The sequence below is a fragment of the Bufo gargarizans genome, chromosome 9, assembly GCF_014858855.1.
Source record: "Bufo gargarizans isolate SCDJY-AF-19 chromosome 9, ASM1485885v1, whole genome shotgun sequence".
In the NCBI taxonomy this organism is placed as follows: Eukaryota; Metazoa; Chordata; class Amphibia; order Anura; family Bufonidae; genus Bufo; species Bufo gargarizans.
The window spans coordinates 162,031,567-162,050,175 of record NC_058088.1 but is presented as its reverse complement, the minus strand read 5'-3'; the positions used below and the strand labels follow the sequence as shown (position 1 = coordinate 162,050,175).

At 43.0% G+C, this 18,609-nt stretch overlaps 1 protein-coding gene across 4 annotated transcripts in view; it reads left to right on the top strand.

Moving 5' to 3' along the window:
- The window catches only part of DENND1A (DENN domain containing 1A), a 746,239-nt gene that overhangs the window by 363,816 nt on the left and 363,814 nt on the right, over window positions 1–18,609 (top strand). For all 4 annotated transcript variants that reach the window (XM_044305779.1, XM_044305777.1, XM_044305778.1 and 1 more), the window contains exon 11: window positions 16,185–16,230. In XM_044305779.1, coding sequence (XP_044161714.1) covers window positions 16,185–16,230 — 46 coding nt within the window. The remainder of the gene's footprint in view (window positions 1–16,184; window positions 16,231–18,609) is intronic.

The window sequence follows — 18,609 nt, the reverse complement described above, 5'->3', positions numbered from 1 at the left end:
AACTCATATATACCTTCAATTTTTTAAGTGAAAACAAGGAAATGTCAAATTAAATTTGGACTGCTATCATGTACGTGCAAGTTGAGGTTTAGGGTTTGTGTGTTGTGGGGGTTCTCTTTGGCCTGGGCAGCTGATGATGGACCATCCCCACTCCTCTGAAGGTTGCTGCTTGTCACTACGAGTAAAAATAAATTGTTGCTGACATGCAACAAGATTAAATTAAAGTGGTTTTGCAAGAAAGCAGACATGTTTTTCTAATCTTGTACATCCCCTCTCATTATACTCTCTGTAGTTTAAATTGGTTTACATGAAGTATGGTTAGTTACTAATGAACTGTCTGTCAATGAGATGTCTCTGTAAGGGGACAGACACTCCTACAAACCCCTAGCCGTACCTACCTGTGGTACCCAATGCCTGCACAATTCTGAATGTAATATGTCAGTTTTACCTGCAAACATGTGTGGTCATTGGCCATCCCCAGATGAGATGGGGCTGAGATGAAGGGTTCAGGTTTATCTCCTGCTAGTGCCTATCTTGCCTTTTCCCATCCCCTCCCCAGCCACATATCACATGCATCTCTCAGTGTCTGGATAGAGAGGGGGCAGAGCAAGAGATTTTATGCTAGTCCTAAAGGCATAATCGTGGCAATCCTCTGGTTTCACGCTTTAACCCCTGTAGAGTGATCTGGCCTTCATCGCAGGGGGGCCCGCCAACTAGGCACTGTGGATTCTGGCAATCGGCCCTGCTATGAAAGACCAATGAAGGCTGGCAGGGACCGGCTTGTGGCCAGCAACAGAGAGGATAGTGATATGGGACAGTGGCATGTTGCGCTGCGCTGCCGCTGCTCTTATGTTGGGCAGCAGAACTCTCAGTAACAGAGCTGTGTTGTTTGCCAACAGAGTAAGTAATTCATTACAGTACTCGATTACACCTTGTAATAAAGGGGCATGAAGGCAGCCGTAAAAAGAGACATGTCTGTAAAAGAGGAGATTAATCCTTGAAACTGTGTAAAACCTTACGTTGGTAATCCTACCCTCTGCAAGCCCTAGCAGCATCAAAACAATGGTGCAGCACAAGACTGGGCCAGATTATGAAAATAAGATGTAATTACTTCATACCGCCATACTGATAGGGAACTTAGATTGTGAGCCCCACTGGGGACAGAATGATGATAAAGTCTGTAAAGCGCTGCGGAATATAGTAGAGCTATATAAGTGCAAAAAATAATAATAATAATCATCAACAGGTTGCTGGCGATCCAATTGCAGCCACCCCTGCCCATCAGCTCTTTGAAGGGGCTGCAGCCTCTTCATTATTTACATCAGTCCATCTTCCTACACACCATCTACTTAGTAGCCACAATGCAGGGTATTGGTGCTGCCTCCCATTCAAAGGAACATCTTGGACAGAGATTGGCAACCTTCGGCACTTGAACTGCTTTGAAACTACAACTTCCAACATGCACATGTACTTGGCTGTTCTTGTAACTCCCACAGAAGTGAAAGGAGGATTCTGGGAGTTGTAGTTTCAGAACAGCTGGAGGGCCGGAGGTTGCTGATCTAGGATATAGTTTTTTCCCCCAAAATCATGGTAATATGTTTTGCATTATACGCAAGATCCAGTGATGAATCGGTCCCCAGCTTTAGTTCCAGAATAGAAGAGCCTCGATACTGATGGATTGAGGTGCAGGCAACCATTGGACAATACTGTATCGCTGGTTACTGCCATGGGTCGCGGGCCCTGGGGTCAGCAAATCGCATGGTATATAGTTGCAGTAACAAGGGAGACTCATTGCATTTCATAGTATGTTTTTCTTCCTCTCACTGTTTACTTGGAAAGCCACAAGAATATGGCGACTCCTGAATGGGAAGGAAAATATGAATTAAGCCTGGACGCACGGTATGTGTTCTCAGGAATTTAACCCTGCGAGGACTGGCGGAGGACCTATCGCTTGTTGTGCTAATGGCCTTGTTACAGCTCATTGTGCTACCGAGCCGTGTCCTCCCTCCTCTCACAGCTTCATCACATCCTTCACACAGTCAAAGACGAAATAGGTGCCACCGAGTCGTGCAGACGTACGAATGGTAAATAAATTGGTGTTAAATATATGTAGCAGACAATTACCATGCGCACGATTACCAGCTTAATTAAAGTTCGAGCCCTGAAAAAGATAATCATTTGTTTTCGAAAAGCACAATTAGAGCCATCCCGATAATTGTGGGTTTCACAATCATACATATATTAGCAATTTCATGTTGCAGTTCCATTTGTCAAATATGCAGGATAAAATCTAGCCCGTAGGAGTCTATTGATGCCGTCTATCTATCAATTTCTGTGTTCCTCGGGCCACATGACCCACATGTTTGCTTTGTCCACACCTGTGCTCCCAACAGCAGGGCCCGGCCTTCGCCCCTTTTAACGTGTCTTTGTCAGGCAGTCAATGAATAGCTAATCTTCAAACCCCATGTTAAAAGCTATTGCAGCCCACACCGTTGTCCTGAAAACTCCTACCAGCATGCACCTGAAGCAAAGCTGGCAGCAGCAGCCTTTATGTGTTAATTACACATGCGAAGCCTATTATACAGAGAAAGGGTAACCTGCTGGCAGTGAAAATGAAGTGAATCTGCCCTTCCTGTGCAGTAAGTAAATTGAAGGTTCATTTCGACCGGAGATAATAGTTTTCAGATTCCATTTTGTGTATCTGCGACTTGGAGATGTACTTAACATTTAAATCATCCGCAGGGGAACAAACCTCCTTTAAATTTACATGTTTTAGGCTTGGAGATCTGCACTTAAAATGCTAGTTATCCCCACTGGCTCGATATGCAACCTGACCAGCACAGCTTTCTGATGGAGGGTACTGGTCGTACTGGAAAATGGATATGATAAAGTTACGGGCCTGGAATTAGAATTTATTTTTTTATTTGTAGCTGTTGATGAAAGAAATGCTATATACTTCCAGATGAGAAACCGGTTCCCTTAATCATGCTTGATGGTACCACTGCCGATGCAGGTGACCTTAAAGGGTTTCGCCATTTGTCAGTTGTATTGTTTTCTATGGCATCTTTTTATGATTGCTTTCTATGCCTTGAATGCTTAAAGGGAACCTGTCACCACAAAATGCAGTGTAATCTGCAGGCAGCATGTTATAGAGCAGGAGGAGCTGAGCAGATCGATTATATAGTTTTGTGGGAATGGATTCAGTAAAACTTTTATTTTATACATTTATATCTCTGCTCTTTCTGACTTTAGTTGTACACAGGGGATAGCATTCCCTGTATGAGTGTATATACAGAGATAGCTGTCAGTCACTGATAGTTGTGCACAGGGAGGTCTTATCAGTGATTTATATCATTCTCCGTGTAGGTGATAGTTGTACATGTGGATGTCCTCAAGTATGGAAAGAGCAAAGACATAAATGTGTAAATTGCAAGTTATCCTACAAAACTGTCATATTTTCCATGGTGGCAGTGCGTCTTATAAAGCGAATACTAGTGAGTGCTTTCATTATGAAAGCACTCACTAGTATGCAGGATTCACGGGAACAGTGACTGTAGTACTGCTAGCCCTGCCTGTACTCACCTCTCCCTGGTCCTTATCCAGGCACCGCTCTGCGCATGTCCTGACTGCGTGAAGCATCAGGATATAGTATGCACGCTATGACCTGACATTATACACAGTTGACAGTGCAGTGCAGGTCCAGAGAAGAACTGGGAGCCATGGGTGCAGGAGAGACTGCCGGATCTGCAGAGTGGTGCCTGAGCAGGAGAGCTTATTTATTGAATCTCTGATCTGCCATCTGGCATGGAGGGGTGGGGGAGTCTGATCTGATACAGGGGTCTGATCAGAGGTCTGACATGGAGGTCTGATCTGAGGTCCAATATGGGGGTCTGATCTAAGGTCTGATATTGAGGTGTGATATGAAGTCTGATGAAGATTGGAGGTCTTATCAGGTTTATTTATTTATTTTAATTCTGGTTTTTTTCTTGTTAAAATTGGGAAATTGGGCAGAGAAAAAGCAAGAAACACAGATACTATTCTTTTTTATTTTTTTATTCAGTTCTGCTATTGGCTTCAAAAGCTGCATCAGAAAATCTGAACAAAACGGGGTTGTATAAAAACATCTTTTACATTCAGCATATATGCCAGGGAAATCTCTCAATATAATGTGTATGCCCGATGTATGCTACACCCGTTTTGCAGTGGCCCAGTGTAGTAAAAGTGCAGTACTATCTATACAGTACAGACCAAAAGTTTGGACACACCTTCTCATTCAAAGAGTTTTCTTTATTTTCATGACTATGAAAATTGTAGATTCACACTGAAGGCATCAAAACTATGAATTCACACATGTGGAATTATATACATAAGAAAAAAGTGTGAAACAACTGAAAATATGTCATATTCTAGGTTCTTCAAAGTAGCCATCTTTTGCTTTGATTACTGCTTTGCACACTCTTGGCATTCTCTTGATGAGCTTCAAGAGGTAGTCACCTGAAATGGTTTTGACTTCACAGGTGTGCCCTGTCAGGTTTAATAAGTGGGATTTCTTGCCTTATAAATGGGGTTGGGACCATCAGTTGCGTTGTGCAGAAGTCAGGTGGATACACAGCTGATAGTCCTACTGAATAGACTGTTAGAATGTGTATTATGGCAAGAAAAAAGCAGCTAAGTAAAGAAAAACGAGTGGCCATCATTACTTTAAGTCAGTCAGTCCGAAAAATTGGGAAAACTTTGAAAGTGTCCCCAAGTGCAGTCACAAAAACCATCAAGCGCTACAAAGAAATGGGCTCACATGCGGACCGCCCCAGGAAAGGAAGACCAAGAGTCACCTCTGCTGCGGAGGATAAGTTCATCCGAGTCACCAGCCTCAGAAATCGCAGGTTAACAGCAGCTCAGATTAGAGACCAGGTCAATGCCACACAGAGTTCTAGCAGCAGACACATCTCTAGAACAACTGTTAAGAGGAGACTGTATGAATCAGGCCTTCATGGTAGAATATCTGCTAGGAAACCACTGCAAAGGACAGGCAACAAGCAGGAGAGACTTGTTTGGGCTAAATAACACAAGGAATGGACATTTAGACCAGTGGAAATCTGTGCTTTGGTCTGATGAGTTCAAATTTGAGATCTTTGGTTCCAACCACCGTGTCTTTGTGCGACGCAGAAAAGGTGAACGGTGAAGCATGGAGGAGGAGGTGTGATGGTGTGGGGGTGCTTTGCTGGTGACACTGTTGGGGATTTTTTCAAAATTGAAGGCATACTGAACCAGCATGGCTGCCACAGCATCTTGCAGCAGCATGCTATGCCATCCGGTTTACGTTTAGTTGGACCATAATTTATTTTTCAACAGGACAATGACCCCAATCACACCTCCAGGCTATGTAAGGGCTATTTGACCAGGAAGGAGAGTGATGGGGTGCTGCGCCAGATGACCTGGCCTCCACAGTCACCGGACCTGAACCCAATCGAGATGGTTTGGGGTGAGCTGGACTGCAGAGTGAAGGCAAAAGGGCCAACAAGTGCTAAGCTTCTCTGGGAACTCCTTCAAGACTGTTGGAAGACCATTTCAGGTGACTACCTCCTTGAAGCTCATCAAGAGAATGCCAAGAGTGTGCAAAGCAGTAATCAAAGCAAAAGGTGGCTACTTTGAAGAACCTAGAATATGACATATTTTCAGTTGTTTCACACTTTTTTGTTATCTATATAATTCCACATCCTTCTTTTTTCACATTGTCAAGCCGGGTCCGGGCTTTTTTCCGTGCCTCCCAATACGTATACAGGTGAGCTCTGCAGTTGTTTCTCTTCTCTCTCTCTTCTCTCTCTCTCTCTCTCTCTCTATATATATATAATATATATATATATATTTATATATACATACATACACCAGACTCACTTTTTGACCTCTATTAGGTGAATGGATGCCTGTGGATATACATTTCAAGTTTGAGCTTTCCCCGCACATGTGCTGATTGTGTAAAGAGCCCTAGTTCTGACAGATTAGACTCAATGTTCATTCTCTTGGCAGAATGATTTTGGTTCAACCAGGGGAAAAACTTAGTTGGTTCTCTGTGAACATAAGTGCATTCAATGTACTTGCAAAAATGTATGATATGATAATGGACAGACGATATCATTCTATCACCACATTATTAAAAGCACAGTAAGCTACTTTGATATTCTTCCATAAAATAAAATATTCACAGTAATATTCATAGCTCATTGTATAATTTTTCTATGGCTGATGTACATGCTGCTCCAACCAAACCCCGCAGACTTTTCCTTTCTGCTCTACAAGAAATATATAGCGTGCATTGTTATATAATCTGTCAAAGGGAACGGCAAGAATTAAACAGCCATGACACCGTATTCAGATTCTTCCTTCTGAAACACGGGTGAAGAATGCATTTCTGACACAAGAGCATTGTGAGCGCTTCCTTACACTTTGGTTTCCTTGGTGCCCTTGCCGGATTTCTCCCAAGCTTTGCATGGCTTTTCTGGGCCTCTGATCTATAAAAAAAAAAAAAAAATGAAAAAAATATATATTTCACGTTTCTTAAAATCCAGCTCTTCATCTGTTTCATGTTGGCTTTTATTGAAATGAATAGAATCGTGTACATTTGTTAAGTGTTTTCAGGGTGCTGCGCCGGGGAGATGTACCGAGTATCTTGGGTCATCTTTCGGGTCAGGAACCTTAGAAAGACATTCTTTTTTTCTCTATTATACAAAATATGTTTCTGCTGCCTGTTCAATTTTCTTTTGTTGGAAAAGTATATACTTTTTTTTTTTTTGCCTGTTCATTAATAAAAATTTGTCAGCGCATTTGATGTTCCCTGTGATTGTCTGAATTATTGCCACCGGTTCACAGTAATTAACACTTTTAACAGGGTTCATCAGAAAGGGCTCGTCCCTGACAGTGAAACGATGATGGGATCACTTGGCACTAGGGAATAAGTATTAGGTTGGAAAATGTTTAGTATTTGCATTTCTGATTATGACGGTTTTTAAGGACTAGTACGGTTATTGTACTGTACAGAGGTGCACACTGCCCATAAACTGCATGTTAAACTAGACATCTTGTCTTATAACGTTATGACAAAAATATTATAGAATATTTCTTGCTTAAAGTGGTTTACCTATTCAGACATCATCTTTTCCAGTGTAAACCATTAGACCCCCATGAGTCAGTCAGTAACTGGAATACCCCTTTTACTGATCATGGCTATTTACTTACTATGTAATCCTCACATACGAATCTACTGTATGGAGCTTGGATGGATGGATCAGTCCTGCCAGTCTTGACACTGGGTGGATTTGGTGGTCACTCGACACAAAACCTCGACATGACTCCAAAATGTAAAAATTCAGGAAGTAAATAATTTTTTTCGTCAGTAAATGAGACATACTGTAGGGGAGACTTATCAAAACTGGTGAAAAGGATTTCACCTTAAATTTTCAAAGGAGCTGTCAAAAATGAAAGGTGGAATCTCATTGCTATGGACAACTAAGGCTACTTTCACATCTACGTTTTCCTTACCAGTATTGAGAGCCGTCAAAGGATCTCGATACCGGAGGAAAACGCTTCAGTTTTGTCCCCATTCATTGTCAATGGGGACAAAACTGAATGGAACGGAATGCACCAGAATGCTTTCCGTTTCATTGTGTTCCCATGACGCCCACAAAAGTACCGCAAGTAGCATTTTTTTAGTGCGTCACGGGATACTGATCAATATGGATCCATCATGAAACTCAGTGTAAGTCCGAACACGAAAAAAACAGTTCCTGGTGCCCATTGACTTACAATGGATTTAGTGACAGATCTGTCTTGTTCATTTGGGATATACAAATACAACCGGATCCATTCTGAACGGATGCAGACGGTTGTATTATATACTGGATGCATTTTTGCTAAACCCATGACGGATCCAGCAAAAACGCATGATGTGAAAGTAGCCTAAGCCAGTTTTTCTTTACATCAGTTTTGATAAATCTTCCTCCTATGTTTGGAGATATCTAATATATAAAGCTGAGTGTATGTGTGTGTATGTCCGCTAAAGAAATCCGTACCGTAGCATTTACACTACCAAAATTTGGCACACATGTACATCAGGTGTCCAGGAATGCTTTAGACCGGGTCTCCGCTCTCTAGCACATACCGTTCCTGAGATATTCCCCAAAAATGCATTAGCCAATAGAAGCCTGGTCACATGACCCTTATCAGCCAATAGAAGCTCTAAGGCTCTTAATCTCCACATTACACACAGGTTTACACCAGGTTTCCATAACAACCCAGCCGTTTTTCTTCACTGCTGTAGGTCAGCGTTTAAGGGGAAGGGCGCTGTGGCTGACACTGTTAAGGAGTGGAGTGCTCTGGAGGTCACAGTAAAAGGGGCAGGTAGGGTGGCCATTCAGGCCACCCTCAAAAGACGGACTTAAAAACCCCACCCCCAGGTCCCGCTAAGTCAGTAGCCAGTCCGGTTGGGAGTGAAAAAATTAAGGTAAAAATCTACTTCTGTCAGCTGCAGGAGTGGGTGGGAGGGTGACTTTCTCCCTGCAGCTCATGCTCTGATAGCACAGTGCTGCTGTCTGAGAGTGAGCTGTTAAAAAGGACATTTTTGTGTCCGTCCAGGCCCTGCGCCAGATGGAGGACAGGGAGTCTGAAAGCTGGACTGTCCGGCCTAAAACCGGACCTCTGGCCACCCTAGGGGCAGACTGCTGTGGTGGTCACAGTTAAGGGGATGGTCCGCTATGGAGGTCAGTGTTGAGGGTCAGATTGCTGTAGAGGCCACTGTTAGGCACACCATCAGAATTCAGTGCGAATTTTCTGTGCGGAAAATCCGCACCGTAGGTCATGTACATTGTATTCTATGAGAATTTGAAATTCTCAATTCACACTATCCAGATTTTTTCCGCGCAGATTCTGACCTGATTTTAAAATCCGCAGCATGTCAGTTTATTTCATTTTTCCTGACTGGATTTTCTCCATTCACTTAGTAAAATCCGCATGCGGAAAATCCGCATCAATTTGTCTGCAAACACCTGCGGATTTCAGTGCGGATTCTTAAGGGTATAGGGTGTTGTGAAAATCACTGTTAAGGAGATGGGGTACTGTGGAGGTGACTATTAAGGGGCATGGGATGCTGTGGAGGTCACTGTTAAAGGGGCGGACGCTGTGGAGGTCTCTGTTAAGGGGGCAGGGAACAGTGGAGATCACAGTTAACTGGACAGTCCGCTATGGAGGTCAGTGTTAAGGGGCGAGGTACTGTAGAGGTCACTGTTAAGGGGGCAGGCTGTTGTGGAGGTCAAATTTTAAGGGAACAGGGCTCTTTGGAGGTCACCGTTAAGGTGGCGGGTTATTGTAGAAATCACTGTTACCGAGATAGGAGGTCACTAATAAAGGGACGGCCACTATGCAGGTCACTGTTAAAGGGGAGGGCGCTGTGGATGTTACTGTTAAATGGGCAGGCTGCTGTGGAGGTCACTGTTAAAGGGGCGGGGTACTGTAGATGTCACTGTTATAGTGGATACTGTTGATATCTTTTAATGGCACACACAAACATTAAATGAAATATACCTGTGCGAAGCCGGGTCCTTCTGCTAGTGTGTGTGTATATATATATACACACACACATATACACTCACACCCGCTGACAGCCAGAGGGCAAAAAACACTAAATACAGTGGCCTTACTGTTAAGTTTAATCAATAAAGTACTAAATGAAGCAAAAACTCCTATAGCAAAAATAACAACTTGCCATAGTGTAAAAAATACATCTTCATTAGTATAAAGCTACATGCACACGACTGTTGTGTGTTTTGCAGTCCGCAAATTGCGGCTACACAAAACACGGATGGTGTCCGTGTGCGTTCTGCAATTTGCGGAACGGCATGGACAGCCATTGATATAACTGCCTATTCTTGTCCACAAAACGGACAAGAATAGGACAGGTTATATTTTTTTGCGGGGCCACGGAACGGAGCAACGGATGCGGACAGCACAAGGAGTGCTAGCCGCATCTTTTGTAGCCCGATTGAAGTGAATGCGTCCGCATCCGAGCTGCAAAAACTGCAACTCTGATACGGACCAAAACAACGGCCGTGTGCATGAGGCCTAATTGAATAATAAAATCCCAATGAATAACATGGAGCAGACGCCCACCCACACAAAAACGAGAGGGTGCCATACTAAGTCAGGTAATAAACTGACAATAATGCTCTTGCTGGTAAACCATCTACACATGAAACATAAACCCCATAATAATAAGAGTAATGTGATGAAAATATACCAGGAGGGATGAATCAATAATGAAAATAATACACACAGTATAAAGGACACCCAATGCCCCAACACTTTTTCGCCCAAAAGGCTTCTTCCGGCCTTTGACAGGCAGAGGAGGACAACCTTGTAAAGACGGACTGGTTGGATTAGTGATGTGGTGCCCATGCCCACTCGGAGGAGCAGGGAAGCAGTGAGCACAAAGCATATATTTTAGTAGCCCCTGTTTGGGGGACCCTGAGATCTGTCATTGGATGACATAATTTCCTATAAAAACGTTGTCAGCTCATGGGTCTGTAGGACAAGAGAACCTTACAGGATTTTGTAAATTTTATTTCAAGGAAATTATTATTTATAGTAATAAGCTTTATTAATATCAGCATATTCCGCAGCACTTGACAATCAAATCATTGTATTTATTATAAGTGGATTTGCTAGTCTGTGATTGAAATTCAAATGTGTTTAAGCACTTGCTTTATGTCTGGGTCACATATTTATTTAAATTGTCTGCCCCGAACACAATCCACCAAGCAATTAAACAATGAGAAGTGTATGAAACATTAGCTAATTCTGTATTCCAGTTTGCGGAAATTCCTGCTGTCTTGCAGGCCCTGAAGTACCATCAGCAATAAAATGAGAATCTTTAGAAAGAACATCATATGTACAACTTTGTATCCAACCCTCAATCCATCAGCTAAATGTTATTGTTACACTAAATAAGAACATACATAGTGCTTAATCTAAATACGTCTCTCGGTGGAATACCTTAATGTTGAGCACTGAACATAAAATCTCATCTGTCGACAGCAGATTTCAACACTTGTGACATTCTAATTAAACACGTTATACGTTCTAGTCCACCTCTTGATTAGCTGTAGATCAGGTAAAGATGGACATGCTGCTGTTAATTAACTTTCTCAGTTCTGAATTTACATTTCTATATAGTGTCACCTTACGCTTCGGACATATTATTAAGGGTTAGTTTGGACGTCTCCCTCTTGATTGCTCTTTATTACTCTCCAAGTTCCAGCTTCATACAATTTCTAAGACTTCGTACATGTTTCTTCAAACAGTAGAATATCAGTGATGATGTACGAATGTCGAGCAAAGACTTTTTTTTAAAAGTTTTTTTCCCCACCATGTGAAGTGATGAAATATCAGTAGGGTGATATCCATGCCCGATTAGTAGAGATCTTACTGCCAAGACTGCATTGATCCTCAGAATTAAGTAGCAGAAAAGTAGAAAAAATAGCAGCTTTCTTCCAAAAACAGCATCTGTCCAGACGTTGTATGTGGCATTGAAACGTAGTTCCATTCACTTCAGCCAAACCAAACAAAACGCAACCCATAGGCAGGTATAAGACTGTTTCTGAAATGTTGGATAACCCCTTTAAGCACTGTGGCTCCTTTACAGTTTTTTATTGAACACTGAGCCTCCATCAGCTGCTATGCAAGGACCTGCAACAAGGATCCCTTAACTTGAACCGTGCCATGTGACTGGAGCACTACTGTACAGAGGAAAAGCTGACTGGACCTAATTCTCTAGATTGGCAAGGTCTAAGAAGTTGGTCCTCAACTGTTCATGCTACTGTATATCCTAGTAATATGCCTGGACTGTAATACTCTTGAGATATCCTTAGGATAGGTCAACAACATCAGATCAGTTGGCAATCTGACTCCTGACCAATCAGTTATTTGAGTGGGCTGTGGCACTCCTCCTGTGGGAGCAGAATGACAGTGCCGTTGATGACCACTACCCATTGTATGGAGCTGTGCTGTTCCAGGGCCTTTTCCAAAGCACGGAAGCCCATTCAAAGAGTTGGTTGTTTGGGGTGCCAGGAGTCGGACACCACCAATCTGGTACAGATGCCCTATCCTAATGGCAAAAAATGTTTGTAATGGAGCAGCACTATGTTACCTCTGTAGATATGTCTATTCAATTGGGCAAAAAGTTTTCAGGGGACCCAATACTGCAAGCAGCGTAGGACCCTGGCTCGTGGTCCCAGATACAAATTCAAAAAGAAGAGGGATCTGCAGCACTTCAATTCCATTGTCAAGTGTTTATTCAAAAACAGTGCATCTAGACAGAGTAATGTTTCGACTCAGATGCTTTCTCAAGCCTCTTCTTTTTGAATTTCTCCCCTAATGGCAGATCTTCAATATTACAGTCCTAGAAAACCACTAAATACATGAAATATCTTCTAAATTGTTTTAATTTACTAATCAGTAAATTCTTTTTGTCTCTATTCTAAAGGAATTTTACTGTGCACACTTAGGCTGTGTGTTAAGAGAGTTTCGGACTCTCCCCCGACAGATCATGTCGGGGGAGACAAGGATTGGGTGAAATGAATATTTTTCCTCATCTTTTTGTTCTCCGGGGAGATATGCCTCTGCCAAAACTGGTAGCAGCTTTCTCCGCTCTCCCTGTATTACTTATACTATAACATACAGGACATATACAGTCCTGATCAAAAGTTTAAGACCACTTGAAAAATGGCAAAAAATCATATTTAGCATGTCTGGATCTTAACAAGGTTCCAAGTAGAGCTTCAACATGCAACAAGAAGAAATGGGAGTGAGACAAAACATTTTTGAGCATTCAATTTAATGAAAACAACGAATAAACTGAAACAGGCTGTTTTTCAGCTGATCAAAAGTTTAGGACCACACCTCAAAAAAATATATAAACCCCCCCAAAACAGAAATCCAACTTCCAAACATGAACTCAGTAATGAGTAGCTCCGCCATTATTGTTTATCACTTCCAAAATTTGTTTCAGCATGCTTGATGCAAGCTTTTCCATGAGGGGAGTGGGAAGATTTCTCCAAGTGGTGAAGACGGCCGCACAAAGGCCATCTACTGTCTGGAACTGTTGTCCATTTTTGTAAACTTCCCTTGCCATCCATCCCCAAAGGTTCTCAATTGGATTTAGATCAGGGGAACGCGCAGGATGGGCCAAAAGCGTGATGTTATTCTCCTGGAAGAAGTCCCTTGTCCTGCGGGTCATTGTGTACTGTAGCGTTGTCCTGTTGAAAAACCCAGTCGTTACCACACAGACGAGGACCCTCAGTCATAAGGAATGCTCTCTGCAACATCTGGACAAAGTCAGCGGACGTTTGACGCCCCTGCAATTCCTGAACCTCCATTGTTCCACTGAAGGAAAAAGCACCCCAGACCATTGTGGCGTGTAGAAAACATCTCAGGTGGGATCTGCTTGTCATGCCAGTAACGTTGGAAACCATCAGCACCATCAAGGTTAAATTTTTTCTCATCAGAGAATACAACTTTCTTTCACCTTTGAATGTCCTATGTTTGGTGCTCTCTTGCAAAGTCCAAACGAGCAGTTCTGTGGCGTTCAAGGAGACGAGGTCTTTGAAGAAGTTTTTTGTTTTTGAAGCCCTTCAGTCTCCGATGCCATCTGATGGTTATGGGGCTGCAGTCAGCACCAGTAAGGGCCTTAATTTGGGTCGAGGATCGTCCAGTGTCTTGACGGACAGCCAATTGGATCCTCCGACTGAAATTTTGTTGGGGTCTTTCACTTGACTTTTTTGTTCCATAACCCTCAGGATCATTTAAGAAATTCGAAATGACTGTCTTACTGCGTCCCTCCTCAGCAGCGATGGCGCACTGTGAGAGACCCTGCTTATGCAGTTCAACAACCCGACCACGTTCAAAAAGGGAGAGTTTATTTTGCCTTTGCCATCACAACATGTGACTACCTGACAGAAAATGACAATGAATCCACATCTTTGCACAGATTTGTCCTTTTAAAGGCAGTTTAATCATTATTTTCAATTAATTGAATGCTCAAAAAATGTTTTGTCTCACTCTCATTTCTTCTTGTTGCATGTTGAAGCTCTACTTGGAACGTTGTTAAGATCCAGCCATGCTAAATATGATTTTTTGCCATTTTTCAAGTGGTCTTAAACTTTTGATCAGGACTGTAGTACATATAACATACAAGACCTATGTACTATGTGTCCTGTATGTTATAGTATAACGAACACTTTACAGTCAAACTTTTGACAGCTGGTCACAGAGCGTTCTGACTTATCTCACTTAGCGTAAACCCTTATGTTGTAGAACATATGCTAAACATTCCTCCACATGTGTGGAAGGTGTTAGGTTTATCTGATTTTGTACTCACTATACATTGTATGAGAAGCATGCTACATTAGATCTTAGATTGTTTCCTTATTGTTACCTGATGTGGTGACATGATGTTCTTTTGAAGATTTTCGGTGCAGATCATTCTACAAGATAACCTTGTGGCCTTGTGGGAAATGTTAGTTTTCCGGTGAAATCACTGGTGACCACTGACAAAGACGCAGCTAATGAAAGCCACCCCATCATTTTTTTTTTTTTTTGCCCCGCATGTCTTTTCGACACTGTTTGGAAATATTTTCTGTTCTGTGGGGATATCACACACACAATACACTGACAGTTACTGCACATGCAAGGGAAATTGAGTGATGGAGCAGGAACCTCAGCTTTGTTCCCAAGTGTTGTAGAAATATTAATATTAGAAATCCTCTCTCATCAGACTTTGTGTAAGGACAGGCAAATCCCTTAACCCCAGTCAGACAAAGGTGTTACCATCTTGAGTTCTGCTGAGCAACTGCCTTCCTCCCGCCCAGTCTGTACACTTTTATTGTTTACTCACAAAAGGTGTAACAATAGAAATGGGGCTGGCCCATCACCGACCACTTACTTCATGTAACAAGGATGCGGGAAGTGATGACATAGGAAGACAAGACACCATCATATAGAATAACATAGCCAGCTAACAAACACATGTATACAATAATCTACCATTACCACTGGAGCGAACTTTATCCAGCCTTGCTCAGTGATCAATGCCAGATAAAGTTACTATGATCCTCATGCATGTTTATTAACAGGACAACATCATTATCTCCAGCGGCTGATCAGGCGCACTAGAGACAACAAACGCACGTTCCTTTCATATATTGTTCTCTTAACAAATGCATCCAAGCCAAACCAATAAATCTGCGTCTTGCGCGGGGGCCCCTAGCCGGCGTCCATACATCAGCCAACAAAACACTGCTCTGCTGAACACATCAGTCTCCCCCGGCCCACAGCCCAGTGCTTAGCACATGGACCATTTGCCGACGGAGACCTCTGCGCCCAGCAGCTGTGACAGGACATACACGGGAAGATATCCACTCCAATGGTTTAGGCTACTTTCACACTGGCGTTTTGGCTTTCCGTTTGTGAGATCCGTTTCAAGGCTCTCACAAGTGGCCCAAAACGGATCAGTTCAGCCCCAATGCATTCTGAATGGATAAGGATCCGCTCAGGATGCATCAGTTTGGCAGCGTTCAGCCTCCATTCCGCCTCCATTCCGCTCTGGAGGCGGACACCAAAACGCTGCTTGCAGCGTTCTGATGTCCGTCTGACGAAACTGGTTGGACTGGCCTCTATTAGACATTTAGGGGGAGATTTATCAAACTGGTGTAAAGTAGAACTGGCTTAGTGGCCCCATAGCAACCAATCAGATCCAACCTTTCATTTTCCAAAGGATCTGTGACTAATGCAAGGTGGAATCTGAATGGTTGCTAGGGGCAACTAAGCCAGTTCTACTTTACACCAGTTTGATAAATCCCGCCAACCCCCCCTTCAGGCATATGTTGCTCCATGAATGTCTGAGATGAGAGTACCCCTATAATTTTCCCATGATCAAAAACACGAAATAAATAAATTTCTAAAGCGGTACATATCTGTTATTTTGTAGTATTTAATGGCAACCAAGGTCCTACATAAGCTTCTCATTGCAGAATTGAATTTCTTTTGATAGTAGGAGAAAAATGTAGTCTTATGTTACATCTAACCGCACGGACCTGTGTATTTAGTGCTGAATATTGATTCCTTGTTTCTCTCTTTTCCAGTGCTCCAATGCCCTACCTCATAGGAATACACTCAAGCCTAATGGAAGTAAGTAATTTCTCTGATGATTACAGGGTAAAGTGTCCTTTCAGGTTATCTGTCACTGGGCACCATTTACTTTGAAAATTCTAGTTGTAATTTGCACACATCAGTCTGAGGGTGCCGTATTGCCGCACTGTGCAAAAACGGCATTAGGACTTAGAGAAGTGAATGAACTGAGACGTGTAGGCGTTTCTTATGTCTGATTTCTGAGTCAAAAAAGGTATGATCCATTGGGCTCCGTATGTATGAAGGTAATCTAATCATAGAAGCAATGCTTGTAGCTAGAGGAGAATATCTCTGTCCATCAGCGCGGCACTAAAGGGACCATACGGGCTCCTTGAGCAGGATCTGCCATATGCATTAGCCTTCTATATTGTGGAGCCAAGGGCATGAGCCTCCGTAGTATGTATGTCCAGAACTATTTCCCAGTTCTGTAGATGCAATAGCTCCATATATGTGGAATCTGATGGAGCCAGAAATATTATTGTGGCGCAAGCATTAGATCAGTTTGGGTTCATCAAGTCATAGTATTGCATATTGGAGTCTAACCAGACAAAAGATGTTCTAAGTTTGGGCAGCTTAAATGGGTTGTGATTGAATATCAAATCTGTGGGTGTCCAACTTCTGGTACCGTAGATGTTTGAAAGGCTAGCGGCTCTGCTTCCACTTCAATATTACCTGTGTACCTTCTCATTTGCAGCGGCTGCGCAGTGTAATTACGACTGCTTGTCCCATTCACTTAACAGGAATGACCTGTTGTAATTACACTGTGGAAGAGGAAGCAGTGCTTGCATACGCACCACTGCAACATCAAACAACTGGTCGACATTGGTGCCAAGAGTGATGACCCCGCCAATCTGATATTGATGACCTATCCTGAAGAATGGTCATCTATACCTTTGCACTGCACAGCCCCTTTAAAGCAACTGCCCAGTCTGGAGTGCAAAAATCATGTCTGTACCAGTAGGTAGTGATCTGCGTTACTGGTTATAGCGAAGGCAGAGTGGGGATCTGTTACTGTCATTTAGTTGCACTGCCTACAGGGAGTCTGAAGTAGTCCGAAATCCACCTCCTGCCTCATCATTGTTCTGGCTGCTACTTTGTTCCTCCTCCCTACAACTCTGCCCCTTCAGACTGGCTGAATGCTGATGTACAGGAGCAAGGGACCTTGGATCTCCATACTCAAGATAATTAAAGGGAGTCTGTCACCACAATTTGCCCTTATAGACCACTTACATAGCACTGTAGCATAACTATAGATCAGTCAAATGGTACCTTTGTCTTTTTGTTTGGATGTTCACCAGGGGCAAAAACTGAGTTTTATTCATATGTAAATGAGGGCTCGCAAGTGCCCAGGGGCGGCGTTCGGACTGTAAGTGCCCAGGCCGCACTGCCTTCTTCTCACATAACCCCTCGCCAGCCTGTTGCTTTGCCCGCCCTGTAAGCCTCTTATGTCATCCAGTGTACTGGCCGATATACCGCCCGCGCATGCGCACTGTGATGACCATTGTGGGCAGCAGCATCATTCCATGCAGTGCGCATGCGCGGGCGGGATATCAGCCAGTACACTGGATGACGTAAGAGGCTTACAGGGCAGGCCAAGCAACAGGCTGGGGAGGGGTTATGTGAGAAGAAGGCAGAGCGGCCTGGGCACTTACAGCCCGAACGCCGCCCCTGGGCACTTGCGAGCCCTCATTTACATATGAATAAAACTCAGTTTTTGCCCCTGGTGAACATCCAAACAAAAAGACAAAGGTACCATTTGACTGATCTATAGTTATGCTACAGTGCTATGTAAGTGGTCTATAAGGGCAAATTGTGGTGACAGACTCCCTTTAAGAATCCTATAGATTGGACCCCCACTGCTCAGATTGTTATGGGATATTCTACATAACAATAATAGCAAAATAACCCCATTCCTCATAATTGATCTTATCTATTAGTTGACCTTTTACATGCTACAATTTATGCTTACCCCCTCCCACCCCAGTAGTAGTCACATAATTCCCACCCCAACTGTATTCACTGTGCAATTTTTCCTTTCCAACAGGCATTCACAAGCCCCCATGTCCCCTTTACAGCTGGCACTACCCTCTTTTGTCCACTGCACAAACAGCAGATCCCCATTTCTTCTTAGGCATTCTCCTCTCCAATAGTAAAAACAGGGCCTTCGACCAGTAGTTCCAGCAGTGTCTCCTTCCCTCATATACTTACCAACCGGCTCCTGCTCTGCTCCCTTTCTAGTCCAGAATCCACCTACTTGCAGTCACTTACCATCGGCATTACTGTATATAAATGGTCATCACACTTTTAACTAATTCAGTGGGATAGATTTCTCTTCCTTTAGCGGCTTTTTTTATTAAATAGTTGCAAGTGGCGCTTCTG